This window comes from Manis pentadactyla, chromosome 14 (assembly GCF_030020395.1).
Source record: "Manis pentadactyla isolate mManPen7 chromosome 14, mManPen7.hap1, whole genome shotgun sequence".
In the NCBI taxonomy this organism is placed as follows: domain Eukaryota; kingdom Metazoa; phylum Chordata; class Mammalia; order Pholidota; family Manidae; genus Manis; species Manis pentadactyla.
Window position 1 is genome coordinate 23206583 of NC_080032.1, and position 14603 is coordinate 23221185.

The window sequence follows — 14603 nt, forward strand, 5'->3', positions numbered from 1 at the left end:
CGGGACGCTGGCTCGCGCACAGGCTCGCTTTGCTGCCGCCCGAGCTTTTGCAAGCGGCGCGGCCGGCCTGCGAGCTGCGACTATAGTCACTTCCCAGACTTCCTCCTAGTTCTTTGCGGCCGGCCGGGTGAGGCCGGGCTCGCGCGGGGGGCAGGCGACAGCTGCCTCCGGCGGAGCCGGCGGCGCGGCGGAGGCTGAGAGCCGCCGCCTTCGCAAGCGCCCCGGCCGGCCCGCGACTTCGCAGCGTGCTCCATGCATCCGGAGCCCGCCCCGCCCCCAAGCAGCTACAGCCCCGAGCTTCCCCTCAGCGGCGGTAGCACCACAAGTGGCAGCCGCAGGAGTCGCCGCCACAGCGGGGACGGGGAGCCCCCAGGGTCGTCGCCGCTGCCGCCGCCCGCCGTTACCTATCCGGACTGGATCGGCCAGAGTTACTCCGAGGTGATGAGCCTCAACGAGCACTCGATGCAGGCGCTGTCCTGGCGCAAGCTGTACTTGAGCCGCGCCAAGCTCAAAGCCTCCAGCCGGACCTCAGCTCTCCTCTCCGGCTTCGCCATGGTGAGCTCGGGCCGTCCTGCCCTGCCCCCTTCTCCTGTCCTGGCGGCTCCCGCCCGCATCCCCTACGGGGCCCACAGGGGAGCAGGCTGGGCGGGGGCCCGGCCCGGGGTTGGGGGGTGAGGAAAGAGCTGGGAAGAAGGCTGTCGTGGATGCTGGAGGGGGCTAGAAGTGCTGGACGTGAGGAGAGATGGACAACAAGTGACCCCGATGTGGGAGATGAGGTTCATACAAATGTCCAGTGTTGGGGGCTCAGGTGCCTTCAGGTGGGCTAGCTTGATGCAGCAAAGAGGAAACAACAGTGGTAGAACACACTCTAGATCCTCGAAGTAGATCCATAAGAACACAGTTCCACATATATTAAGGGGAAAAGGACATAGAAGGGCTGATCTTGGGAGCAGGTGTCAGGAGGAGGGGAGGAGGAGATGGACCCTTGAGCTGTCTCCTGCGCCCCCATACTTGGAGCCAGAGGTAGTCACCGTGTTGTTTTACCACCTAGTAGAGAGGATTTCCTGACATCCTTTGTTCCACCGCATTTTCCGAGAGACTCAGCCTAGGGGTTTGACAACCACTCCCCACCCTCAGTTTCTTCTCCAAAAACTTGCCACTGAGTCACTGGGTGTGGGGGAGGAGGGTGGGACATGTTCCTGTTGAGTGGCCTCTTTCTTGATTTAGGGGGAAGACATAGTTTCCCCTCCCCTTGCAGGGAGGTGTTGCAGTGAGAAGAGCCTGGAGGGGTGGAAGGCTGCTGTTTGGGCCAAGAAGTTGCCCTGGGGATGCCTTCAAGCCTGGAATCTTGGGAGTCTCCCAGGAAAGGGCACTGCATAATAGTTCAGGATTATCATTTAGGTGACATCAGCCTGCTTGAATGGGGTCTGGTCACCCCCTCACACACACTTCCCAGACACACACACATGCACACACGGTTCTAGCCCAGAGGCGCCTGCCTTCCTAGTGAGTGAACTTGGCGCTTGGGCTTGAAGGAGGGAGTGGCCGCATCCTCCCTGTTTTCTTGGGAAGAGAGTCTGTCTGATTCTCTCCCTGTGTTGTACAAACAAGTGGATGGATGAAGTGGAAACTGAACTTTTTAGAAGCCCTGAGCAGACCCAAAGCACACTGGGCCACGCTGGAAAAAGAGCTCTTCTAGCTCTGCCACTTGCTTCTGTGTGATGTGGGACAAATCCATTTTTGGACCTTGAATTGAGTCAATAGAGGAATCTGCTCAGAAGTTCCTCTGACTTTGAGAATAAATTTGAGGGAGCCATTTAGGGGCATTGAGAGAATGTATGTGTGTCAGGGAGGAGCACATTAGCTTTTAGTTTAGGTTGGATATGATGGAATTCTGTACACCAGTCTCAAATCCTGGGAGACCAGTCTCTGCCTTTGCCTGAAGAATCTCCAAGAATAGCTGGCATTTACCAATCAGTCACCATGTACTAGGTATTGTGTAGGTTCCCCAAACCTCATACCAACTCCTCAACCACCCTTTGAAGTAACTTTGTCATGGGACTTTCCCAAGGCCACACAGCTAGTCTGCTGGAATGCGATTTGAACCCAGTTCTGCTGGTATCCAGAAGTTTCCTGGGTTCTTTCACTGTTTGTGGTGTATGGAGCTGTGATCAGTGCCTGACAGGGCACATGTTAGGACCTTAGGACCAGGACTTCTAGGGAATGAGAACTAGGAAAGGTTTTTTTTTGAAATATAGTTGATATACAATATTATAGCAAAATTTCTTTTAAGCAAGATGAAATGTTACAGTTTGGGGGAAGGGAGTGACACCAGAGATTGTAAGCTCTTCAGAGCAGTGCTCTGGGTTTAAGATGGTGGGGTACCTGTTCCCCTTTCTCTTGGGGTCATAAATTCATTGCTTCCCGGGTCTTATCCCATTCCAAGAGAAGTGAGAAGAAACCAGGCCTTCTAATCAAATGTTACCTCCCTCTTCCTCCTGCTAAAAACAGTGTAGGGAAGTCAGGAGGCAGTGGCAGCCGGTGGCAGTGGGTGGGCCTTGGCTCACCCAGACATCTCTTGAGGACTTTTATTCCCCTCAGTTGGGGTGGAGAAGGCTTCCTGCCTCTGCTGATGGGATCCCCCAAATTCTTCTGACAGAGAAGGGCTGAACTTCACAACAGCCTCCATTCCAGGGAGGCAGTTGCAAGAGGGTAAGAACTGCATTTGGCCCAAGTCTTAAAATCTATGGGAGAGAGATGGGGTTGAGGTGAGGAGGGGGCTCAGCAAGGTAGGTCTGCCCACACCTCACCCTCACCAGGGACACCCAGCCTTACAAGTGTGCCTCCAAGGGAAAGGGGTGCCCAGTGCCATGGAAACAGAGTGAGCAAGTTTTGCTGGACTACTCTCCCTTGGCCTGTGAGTCAGCACAACCAACTTCCTGCCCCGGAGGGCTTCCTTCCTAGAACCTGGAAAACCAGAGGGGCATATGTGACCTTTGATCTTAGGGGGTGGAGAGTTGGTGAGAATGCCAGGTTCACCTGACCAGGTGAGATTGAGAAAGGGTCTCCCAAGAGCCTGGAGGGGATTGAGAGACTCCCCCCTCGCGGGGGAAAGCCTCTGGCCACGTACCCTAATGTGCTGGGGAGATATGCCATGGACCACAGACAGGTGGCTTTACTCTTTGTTACCAGTTTTCTCTTGTTCAAATGGAGAATATATCCTGCTCTCCAGTGGACTTACATGAGGATGCATTATGAAACCTGATTTGGCCCATGAAATGTTCAGGAATTTTCCGGATCTGATTATGTACACCTCAGCTCTACACTCTAGTCTGCAGACAAAAAGCCCTGACAGCATTTCTAGAAATAACAGGTCTTGTCTGGGCTTAACATCCAAACTCCAAAACCAGGGGCCCTGGAAGTAGCACATTATCAGCATCCTACAGGTACTCCAAAGGTACCCTTGTGGGCTGTGATTTAGGCCATCCTTGCCTCAGTTTTCCTCTTGTGAGAGACAGCCAGCCTTAGCCTGACCCTGTGCCCTGAAGGACTGTGGTGAGCACACGTGGCAGTCTTCGTCTGTGGGAGGCCAGGCTGTAACGTTAGCCTAAGCATAAGATAATTGGGAAAGTCAGTCTGCTGCCGTAAACAAAATGCTTTCCACAATCCAGGATCAATTATTTTTGGATTATCTGCCTCCTCAAATTCTCTGCCTACCAGCACCCTTTTGTTCCTAAGTTCCAGGGCAAGTTTAGAAGTTGTTTAGAATTTCTATGAAAATGAGTTGGAAGGAAGAGCTGAAATCATAAGACATTACTAGGCCGCTGTGATGTGTTCAGAGCTCAGGGCATGGAGATAAATCAGCAATTACCATTACTACTCATAGTGCTAATTACTAATGGTCCTTAGCTATTGTTGACTGGGCTCTTGCAATTGGCTAGACGGGCTAAGGGTTCCACTTGTAATATCTCTTGAGATCTCCATGCAACCTAGTGAGGGTAAGTGCTTATCCCAGATGAATTACTTGTCCAAGGTTACTGCCTGTAAGCTACAGAGCCTTGTGACTATGGTATAGCCCCATCGCTATGGGAGAGAGAGAGCATCAGAGAGAATGAGTGGCCTAGGACAGAGCTGGGAGGCTCTAGTGTGGTGGGGCAAAGTAAGAACAGGAACTTGGAGCCAGAAAACTTGGATTCAAATCCCAGCCTTGCCACTAGAATTGTGAGATCCTGGGGAAGTCAATGTCTCTGGGCCTCAGTTCCTCATCTGTAAAAAGGGGGTCACAGTAGTACCTCACAGGGTTGGCATGAGGATTCATTGATTAGTATTTGCAAAGCATGTAGAATATACCTGGCCCAGCATCCAGGAATCTCACTCATCCTTGTTCCCTGGTATTGGGACTTTTTATATAAGGGTTAGCTGATTTAGAAGAATGTGATTTCACCTAAGCCTGAAGAATGATAATTACGGCTTGGAGAAGAGTCCCTCTGATCAGAAGTGTCAGGAACAAAATTACAAAGATGAGAAATGATAGTCTTGGAGAAAGGCAGAGGGGCTGGTGTTGCTGGAGTTGAGGGTGTGTAAGGAGTAGTGTAATGAATCTAGCTGGTGAGATGGGGCCGCACCTCAACTGGCTGTTTAGATGTGAATTCTTATACATGCAACGGGGAAGGTTTTGGAGTGGAGGAGTGACATGATGAATTCTAGAATAATGTTGCTAATATTATTATTAAATGAACACTAGGTGTGAGCCTGAACCCTTTTCTTTCATTCTTACTTAATTCTCAGAATAGTTCTTAAAAATATGTACTATAGAGAGAAAACTAAGGCTCCAAGAGGTTAAGCTCACCCACCTAGTAGAATTCAAGCCCTGATCTGTCTAACTTGGAGTTTTTCTACTCAACCACCTTCTCACTGCATCCTCTGTAACTAGTTAGTAACCAAGTGTGTGGTCTGTACTGTGGGCTGTATAGATGTGGAATCTTGCTGAATGATCAGGGGGAGGGCATTTCCTTCCCAGCTGAGAAAGCCTTTTGTAAAATTTTACAAGTGCCTGTGGCACTTCTCTGGAATTTTCTGCCAGGATCTGTATTGAGCTCTGCTCTTTGCCCAGTCCAGGGCTGGTGAAAAGGAGAACTCTGAAGCTTCCCAAGGTGGCACCATGGCAATCAGAGTTGGTGAGGAGAAGTTCCCTTGGAGAAATAAAACAGAAAATTTAAACAAAAGCCAGCAGGTTCTCTCTGATGGGACTTCTGGGAGGCCTTTATTATGCTCCCCAGGAAGGATGTCACAAACTGATAGGACCACAGACTCTTTTCTTCAACAAAGAATCTAGAGAGACTGTGATTTGACAGCCCTCTTTAGTTAGCCCTTTTAGTTAGAGCATTGGTCTAACCTGGGAATCAACCAGCTTTTTCTGTCAGGGGTTAGATAGTGAATATTTTCCACTTTGCAGGCCACATGGTCTCCGTGGTAACTACTTAGTTCTGCCATTCTGGTTCAAAAGCAGCTAGACAATAGATAAATGAATGGGCATAGCTATGCACCAATAAAACTTTATTTACAAAAACTACAGCCCACAGACCACAATTTGCCAATCTCTGGTCCAAGCAGTGGTCTCCAAACTTTTGTGTGCCTACCCCACAAAAAAATGTTAGCGCTATAGCCTCAGTATTTGTATGCTCACAAAGGAGATGTATATTTACTAAAACATCTTTTATATTATAAACATATGTAAAAGTTCAAAATTGGGAATTTGAAAGGGTGAGCTAAATACTAAATGAATGTCAGTAGAAGTTCTAATATGGTCTTCCAATTACTGATGGATCACCTAGGATTCTCCACCAGACACTTCAGAGACATTGGGCTAAAATAGCACAAGAGCTGGCCTTACCTTCATTTATTCCTTCAAGGATCTTTTACTGATGCCCCTGGAGGAATGAGGCCCAGGCTGGATGTTGGGGAAACAAAGAGAAATAGAAAAGTATGAAGGTGGAGGAGCATTGCCTGAGGGACACTAAACACAGTCTCAAAATACTCTTTGGCCTAAATAGTTAGTGCCTATCATCTCCCTGGGACAGGGTTTAGTTTGCCATCTTAATTCCTGCTCTCTGTCCAGTAGAGCCATACAGTCCTCCAGGCATAAAGCACATTCTCATTAAATATTTTCCATGAATGAATGAACAACTCATCCTCACCTGAGAGGCTATGAACAAGGTAACTCAGAAGATAAAACCTAAAGGATTACAAATTAGCCAGATGAAGAGAAAGCCAATGACTGTTCTGTCCCCACAAATCTGCAGGTTCAACCTGTTAGTGGCTTATGACATAGATGTAGTGAATTGCAACCAGCAATTTATTTTTTATTGGAATAAGAATAGAATGAAATAGAAAGCAGCAAGCATCGCATGTTGTAAGAAGAGGCTATATTAGCATACTCTAGGGATAACCATTGTTTGGGAAAACTTGTCTCTGTTATATATATGTATGTGTCTATTTATAGAAATATTTGGAGTACTGGACCATAGTGGTCAGAAAAGTTTGTAAACCACTGGACAAGGCCTCAGTCCTATCTTAACAGATAGTTTGCATTTGGGGTGGGGCCCTCAGGCTCAGACAGCTCTGGGTGATCCTGGGTGACTGTGGCTTGGCAGCCTTCGTGTTTCAGGTTGTAGCCACCCAATCTCCTAACAGAGGAAACAGAAGAAGCCCAGGCTTGAGAAAGGAGAGTTGTATCTCCTGGCTGTGAGTGCTGGAGTCAGGCCAGGCCAGGAGGGCTGCCTCAGAAGGGCCTGGGCTACCAGGTGACGGGGTCCCCATGGAGCCTTGAAGGAGTGAGAAGAAGTGGTTGGCATTTGGACATAGTGGGCAAAAGCCTGACAAAGGCAGCCAGGCCCTGCACTTGGCAGAATCACATGGTCCTCTTGGCTCATGATTGGAAATTGGTGTCCCAACATCCTCTGCGGGGGTCCACGGACCAGTGTGAGGTAGGGCTGGCGGTCTCTTACCCCTCCTGTCCCTTTAGGAGTGTGGCCAGGTTCAAGCAGGCCCGTGGCTGGCTGGGAGCTGTTTATTTTAGGTTAAAGGGCCTAGCACTGCGTCTATATTTACCTTGCGAAGCTGCTTGCAATCTGATCTGTTCTCTGGGACTCAGCTGGGGCCCTGGGAGTCGCCTGCCAGATTCCACGAGGCCCCCCTGAGAAGGGAGACATCCTGAGCAAGCAGCGTTCTGAAAAAAGTAGTGGCTTTTAAATCCCTGTGAACAGTTTTCATCAAGATCCAAGATTTGTGCCATCCATTCCCTCCTCACTCTGAATCATTTTTTGCGTGACCCCATGGCACTGAATTTAGTCCCTCATGTGGGAACAGTACCTACAGCCAGCCCACGTGGTCAAAGTTCCAGGAAGTGTAGGGTCCCTCCAGGGTGATGGGGTTTCTTCCGGAGCTCCACAGCAGGCTCCTTCCTCTTCTTTGGAGGGCCCGTTGTCACAGGCTGAGCCACCCACCTCAGGGAAGGCTGACCAGTTCTAATGTCCCCAGGCCAGGTATGTCCCAACAACCACAATTTCTGACCCTGGATCCTGTGGATGTGACAAATGGTGTGGGATGGGTGGTCTCTGTCCTGCTGAGGTCACTACCTGGCCAGATGTGTTTGGGTACACATACTCTCCTTGTGCCCAGGGTTTGGAGATGGGGCAGACAGGGCTGTCAAGTAGTGGGTCTAAGCCCCTCACCCCCCCACAAAGGGTAGAACCCTTGACTCACTGGATCAGCTTCCTCCAGCCTGAGCAGAAGGCACCCGGGGGCCATTTTGCTTCCACTCCAAGCCCTTTGTTTTTCTGCATAAGCTTTATTGAGCACCTCCTGTGGGCTGGCCCTGTGTTAAGTTCTTACATGTCAAGGCCTCATTTAATCTCCTCAGCAACTGTCTTGGTCCATCTGGGCTGCTATAACAGAATACCGTAGACTGGGTGGTTCCTAAACTGCAGATGGTTATTTCCTCACAGTTCTGGAGACTGGGTGTCCAAGATCAAGATGCCAGAAGATTGGGTGTCTGATGAGGGGCTGGCTTCCTGGTACCTAGATGCTATTTACTCGCTGTGTTGTCCCATGGCAGGAGGAGCGAGGGGGGGGTCTCTGGCATCTCTTTATAAGGGCTCTGATCCATCCTGAGGCTCCACCCCTCATGACCTAAACCCTTCCCAGAGGCCCCACCTCCTAACACTATCACATCAGGGGTTAGGATTCCAGAGGAGACACAGATGTTCCCTCCATAGTAGTAACCATGTGGGAAAACACTGTTACCCCTTTTGCACATGGCCTTTAGAGCCAAGTGGACTTGAGCCTCGATCCCCCACTCAATAGCTGTATAACCCTTGGGACAGCTGACATCACCTCTCTGCACCTCAGTTTCCTCATTTGTAAAAGAATAAACTGATGTTGCTAATAATCATTGACACTTTATGAAGCTTACTATATGCCAGATCTTGTTCTGAGAGCTTTATATTAATTAAATAATTGAATCCCCATAACAATCATAAGAAGTAGGCCCCCATTTTATAGATGTGTCACAGAGAGGTTGAAATACTTGTCCAAGGTCACCAGCTTTGTAAATGGAAGAGCCAGTTCACTCCTAATGGCCCTACAGAGGGGGAGATACCAGGTAAGGGAACAGATTGGTTACCTTTGTATGCTACCTTGTATACACCTCCAGTGCCCAGCGCAGGGCCTGATGCACCTAATGGGTCCAGACATTTCCAGTGAATGAATAAATAGCCTGGGGATCTGGGGCAACCAAGTAGCGCGGCTCTCTTGCTTGTCCCATCTCTGGTTTCAGGTTCTGAGGCAGTAGGCCAAAACAGGAAGAGGAAGTGCTGGGAGTGGGGAGGTGGCAGGAGGCACACACTGATGGGGTACCCCCCTTTTCAGTGTGGGCAGGCCTGGGGACAGACTGAGGCTAATGCCATGCCCCTCAACATTGCATGTGTTGAGAATTCTTGGGGTTGGCACTAGGCCACCAAAGATCCTAAAAACAGCTGAAATTCTATGACACTGTCCCAGTTTTATATGAGTTTGAAACATTTTGTAAACTCCTGGGCTGAAAAGTTCATACTAGTTATCAGTTGTGGGAATTCTATGGCAAAAGTCTGTGAATTCTATTGAAATTGTCTGAAAAGTTCTGTGAATATATATACTTGGTGTTCTAAGGAGGGTGTCCATGATCTCTACCAGATTCTCAAAGTTTGTAGTGGACCCCAAACCAGTGCTACACTGTGATCTTAGTCATGTTCCCTCCTTTGATAGATACAGAAGGGAAGGTCTTGACCAAGGTCACACAGGGCAGCAGGGCCGTTTCTGGAGCCAGGACCCAGGCCTGCCGGTGCGGCCCTAGGGTTCGCTCAGCCCAGGTGTACCCACCCCTGCAGCAGGAAGGTAGCACTTAATGTTTTACATGGGATTAACTCAGTCCTCATGATGACCCTCTGAGTCATGTACCATTATTCCCATTTTATAGATAAGGAAACTGAGGCCCAGAAAGTTGAAGGAACTTGCCAGTCACACAGCCTACTAAAGGGCAGATGAGTCAGGGTTTGAAGTCAAGCAGCCTGGCTCCAGAGCCTGTGCTCATAACCACTGTTCCACACTGACTGCCTTTTCCGGCTGTAGGAAAGTTGCAGTGGTACAAGATGTGAAAACCAGCAGGGCCAGGCATTTCTGGTGGGGAAGGAAGGAGCCCACCCTCCTCTCCAGGAGTAGGGAGGCATCAGGGCAGACTGGTGTGGGGCTCGTGGGTACATTTCAGTCTAAGACCTCGCCCTCTCTAATCCTGGCACATATGTAGCGAACACTCCATGAAGGGTCACTGTCCTTAATGGTATTGCCATTGGCACTTGCTGCCCCAGTGCCTTCAGCCCTGGCAGTGTGCCCACTGCCCACTGTTCCAGGCCCAGATCTGATGAGCTGGCTCCTTCACTTGGGGGTGATTTGCAAGGCCCAGGTGAGAAGCAGCAGTGGGCAGACTGGAGTGTGCCTGTGGTGACCCCAGATCTGCAGGTCTCCAGGAACTGGGGAGCAGTTAGTGTGTCAGCCCTGGGGCCTGGAGCCAGGGCTGGCGGAGGGGACAGCCTGGGGCTTGCTGACCACACCCCAGTACCAGGCTAGAGCCAGTCTCTTCTAGGAAGTCTCTTGGTTCCCAGCGGGAAGGTGTGTTTTATTCTCACAAGGGGCCATGGGCATGACCTGGAGGGCCTTCATCTCTACCCCCATTGCTCTCCATGTCCCCAGAACAGGACATGAAGGAGAAGCCTCTGCTTCAGAATGCAAGTGGGGCCAACGGGGAACGTTGTTGGCAGTTGCTTTTTTTATTCTTGTTTTTTAATGCAAACTTTATCATAGAAACTATACATAAAACTTGCCATTTTAACCATTTGTGATGTTTGGTTTTTACCTGGCTGGATGGTAATGAGAGTGGTTAGTATTTGGGAATTCTTACCATGTACCACGGGCTCTCATTGTTAAAATAATCCTGTGAACTAATAATGATATCCCTGTTTTACAACTAGGAAAGTTGAAGCTCAGAGAAGTTCAATGACTTACTAAGGACATGCAGCTAGTGGGTAGCAGACCAGACCTGGGATTCAAATCCTGGCCACATGGGCTCCAAACCTGTTTTCTTCACCAGTACTTTACTGCCACTTCTCAACCCTAAGTGTGTGGGTCTTATTATCCCCATTATACAGATAGAGAAACCAAGGGTCAGAGAGGCAAAACGACTTGCCCAGGGTCCCAGAGCTTGATTGGAGGAGGATTTCAGTGCAGCTCTCTGGGCTGTGGTCAGCCTGGCACTCAGCCCACCTCTCCCCTGCCCCTCAGGTGGCCATGGTGGAGGTACAGCTGGACGCTGACCACGACTATCCGCCGGGGCTGCTCATTGCCTTCAGCGCCTGCACCACGGTGCTGGTGGCCGTGCACCTGTTTGCGCTCATGATCAGCACCTGCATCCTGCCCAACATTGAGGCGGTGAGCAACGTGCACAATCTCAACTCAGTCAAGGAGTCGCCCCACGAGCGCATGCACCGCCACATCGAGCTGGCCTGGGCATTCTCCACTGTCATCGGTACACTGCTTTTCCTGGCCGAGGTTGTGCTGCTCTGCTGGGTCAAGTTCTTGCCCCTCAAGAAGCAGCCAGGGCAGCTGCGGCCCACCAGCAAGCCCCCAGCTGGTGGTGTGGCCGCCAATGTCAGCAGTGATACCATCACCCCAGGCCAAGCTGCTGCCATCGCCTCCACCACCATCATGGTCCCCTTTGGCCTGGTCTTCATCGTCTTTGCTGTCCACTTCTATCGCTCACTGGTCAGCCATAAAACGGACCGACAGTTCCAGGAGCTCAACGAGCTGGCTGAGTTCGCCCGCTTGCAGGACCAGCTGGACCACAGAGGGGACCATCCCCCAACACCCGGGAGCCACTATGCCTAAGCCCTCCCAGGCCTGGGCGCCTCAGAGCTTTGGCCTTATCCCCTCCCCCACGACTCTGCCCTGCCTGGCCTCAAGGACAGCCTGCCAAGGGGGCTGGGCTTTCATCAGGGGGCCAAATGTGGAGGGAAGATGTTTTTTTTAAAGAGAAATTACTGCACTTTGAAACTTTCCCCTAAGACAATAAGCACTTCCTGTTTTTCCAGCTCTGGGTTCACCTCCTCTTTGGAGGCCACCAGCGGGAGCCAGAGCAGGGACAAATGCTCCCTTTGTCCTTCCTCCTCCCTTGTGCCAGTGCCACCTGGATGCTTCCTGTCCTTTGCATTTTGATCGCCTCCCCATTCAGCATCGAGTAGTGTGTGTGTGTGTGTGTGTGTGTGTGTGTGTGTGTGTGTGTGTGTGTGTGTGTGTGTACACATAAATATACTCAAAAGGGACATATCCTCTTGTGTCTGTATTTGTTGGTCTGGACTGCCTGGTATATCTCCCAGTGCCACCTGGATGCTTCCTGTCCTTTGCATTTTGATCGCCTCCCCATTCAGCATCGAGTAGTGTGTGTGTGTGTGTGTGTGTGTGTGTGTGTGTGTGTGTGTGTGTGTGTGTGTGTACACATAAATATACTCAAAAGGGACATATCCTCTTGTGTCTGTATTTGTTGGTCTGGACTGCCTGGTATATCTCCCAGTGCCACCTGGATGCTTCCTGTCCTTTGCATTTTGATCGCCTCCCCATTCAGCATCGAGTAGTGTGTGTGTGTGTGTGTGTGTGTGTGTGTGATCGCCTCCCCATTCAGCATCGAGTAGTGTGTGTGTGTGTGTGTGTGTGTGATCGCCTCCCCATTCAGCATCGAGTAGTGTGTGTGTGTGTGTGTGTGTGTGATCGCCTCCCCATTCAGCATCGAGTAGTGTGTGTGTGTGTGTGTGTGTGTGTGTGTGTGATCGCCTCCCCATTCAGCATCGAGTAGTGTGTGTGTGTGTGTGTGTGTGTGTGTGTGTGTGTGTGTGTGTGTGTGTGTGTACACATAAATATACTCAAAAGGGACATATCCTCTTGTGTCTGTATTTGTTGGTCTGGACTGCCTGGTATATCTCCCAGTGCCCCAATCAGGTGAGCCTCTAAGTAAAATTTTTTTGACCTTTAATTTGAGAAATTTCAAACCTACAAAAAAGTTCCAAGAGTAGTAACTGAAATACATATACATTCAATTCTTGCTATTCACAGCAGTCATGTTCTATAACTCACTGAACACTGAATTAGTGGAACACTTGAACCATTGTTCGTAGCAGAAGTACGGGGTTTGGTTCCTGTGAGTCTCTGATCATATGTTTGCCAGTCAGTCAGTATGTAACCTTGTTTTATGTGTTTCTGTTTAAAGACACCTTTAATACAAATTGTTGATTCATTAACATTGGATTCATGGCCAGTAGCACTATAGCTCATGACTGCTTGAAGCTTATTTAACATAGGTATTTTCTCTGGAAGGCCCTTTTTTGTAAACTAAAATCATCAACAAAAAGCACCAAATGTGAAAAATGTGGCTGTAAATAGACTGTGCAGAGGACACTTGTTTATACAGTATGAGAGATGGAACAAGAAGGCAGAGTGTTGCCTCGTTCAACTTCAGCAAGTAGGCAAATTTGCAAATACTAAAACCGTGAATGAGCTTCAACCATGTTTCTCCCTAGACTTGTGCATTAGTTGCATATATCACCCTTTATGCCTAAATACTTCCTCCTAAAACAAAGGACATTCCCCTACATAACCTTATTCCATAATCAAATTCAGGAAGTTTGACACTGGTACACTATTATTATCTTTTCAAACAGGTGGTCTCACTGGGACAGCTTTCCTAATTCCTTCTGATAGCCAAGCTGGTGCTCCAGATAGCCTCTGTTCCTCTTCGCTTTATCCAGAAACTTTCCCATGACATGGAAGAACTTCATCACTGGAAAGCAGATTTTATCCCCCTGTTTTCTTAGGTATCTTAGGAACTGCTTTGCATGTTCCCTCCTCACCTCAGTTTGGTTTTTGAAGAATGTGAAAGGAGGCACTCTGCCTATTCACTGTAATAACAGATGTAGATAAATAAGATGCTACTTGATTAATAACCTACACTTTTCAGAAAGGAGGCTCTGGGCCTCAACTTTAGGGAAAACCAGGCTTAATAAGTGCTGCCAATACTATAATATAACATGTTCAATTTCCCACTTGTCCCCATCATGTCCTTACCAGTGTTTTTTCCATCCAGGGTCACGTGTCGCATTGAGTTGTATCGTCCCTTTAGGCACCTTTAATTAGGAACAGTCTTTCTTTTTGTCCTTTGTAACATTGACAGTTTGGAAGAGTTCAGGCCCCTGGTTTTGTAGAATGCTGCCTAAGTCTGGTTTCCTTGATATTTGCTCATTATTTCAATCAGATGGTACATTTTGGCAGGAATATTCATCTCCATTTTGCAGATGACAGGAATTGATGCCCAGGTTATGTAATTGGCCAGAACTCAAACCTGCGAAGTCTGGCTCAGAACGTAGGCATTCATAAAAATCTTGCATGGGCTGATTCTGGCTTTGCTTAAAAAATTGGAAGACCCTAAATAAATAGCAGTTAAAGTTTTTTTAAAAATTGGAAGACCCAGCAGCAGGAGCAGTGGGCCTCCCTTCTTGCAGAGCAACAATGAGCAGGGGCTGAGTTACTGCAACCCTCTTCCTCAGAAATGTGTTTGCCACAGTCCCCACTGCTCCCTTTTGCAATGCTAGGCCAGCTTCCTTTATACTACTAGCCTGGCCCCCATGTGCCTTTGAATTTGAGACCTCTGTCTGTCCCAGTGATCCAGTATACAAAGTGGTTTTCTACAAACAAAGTGCTCTGGCTGAAGTGGAAGTTGGTTGGGGGAAAACGTGGCCTTAAGCTCTTCTCCATCTCTGCAGACGTAGACATGCTAACAGAGTTTTGTGGGCTGAATGGGGCTGGGGCCCTCCTTTTTCCTATTGGAGCCACATTACATGCACCAGGACAACCCCCTCTCCTGTCTCCCTGGATGGCCCTCTGCCTGTACCAAGTAAGACAGGGCAGGCCCCTGTGTGAAACCCCCCACTGCATCCCAGAGAAGACCTGGGCGTCTTTGTGCACCCCCT

General features: G+C 49.2%; 1 protein-coding gene across 2 annotated transcripts; it reads left to right on the forward strand.

The window, feature by feature from the left end:
• Window positions 1-42: 42 nt before the first annotated feature.
• ORAI1 (ORAI calcium release-activated calcium modulator 1) lies at window positions 43-12233 on the forward strand. Of its 2 annotated transcripts, XR_008993756.1 has the most exons (3): window positions 43-555; window positions 10873-11831; window positions 12216-12233. XR_008993756.1 is itself a non-coding variant. In XM_036929297.2 (2 exons), the coding sequence occupies exons 1-2, from the start codon at window positions 253-255 to the stop codon at window positions 11473-11475; spliced, it is 906 nt and encodes a 301-aa protein (XP_036785192.1). In that variant the 5' UTR covers window positions 43-252; the 3' UTR covers window positions 11476-11868. The 2 variants fall into 2 exon arrangements, 1 of the variants encoding a protein (XP_036785192.1); XM_036929297.2 differs by lacking the exon at window positions 12216-12233 and having other exon boundaries at window positions 10873-11868.
• The last annotated feature ends 2370 nt before the right edge of the window (window positions 12234-14603 follow it).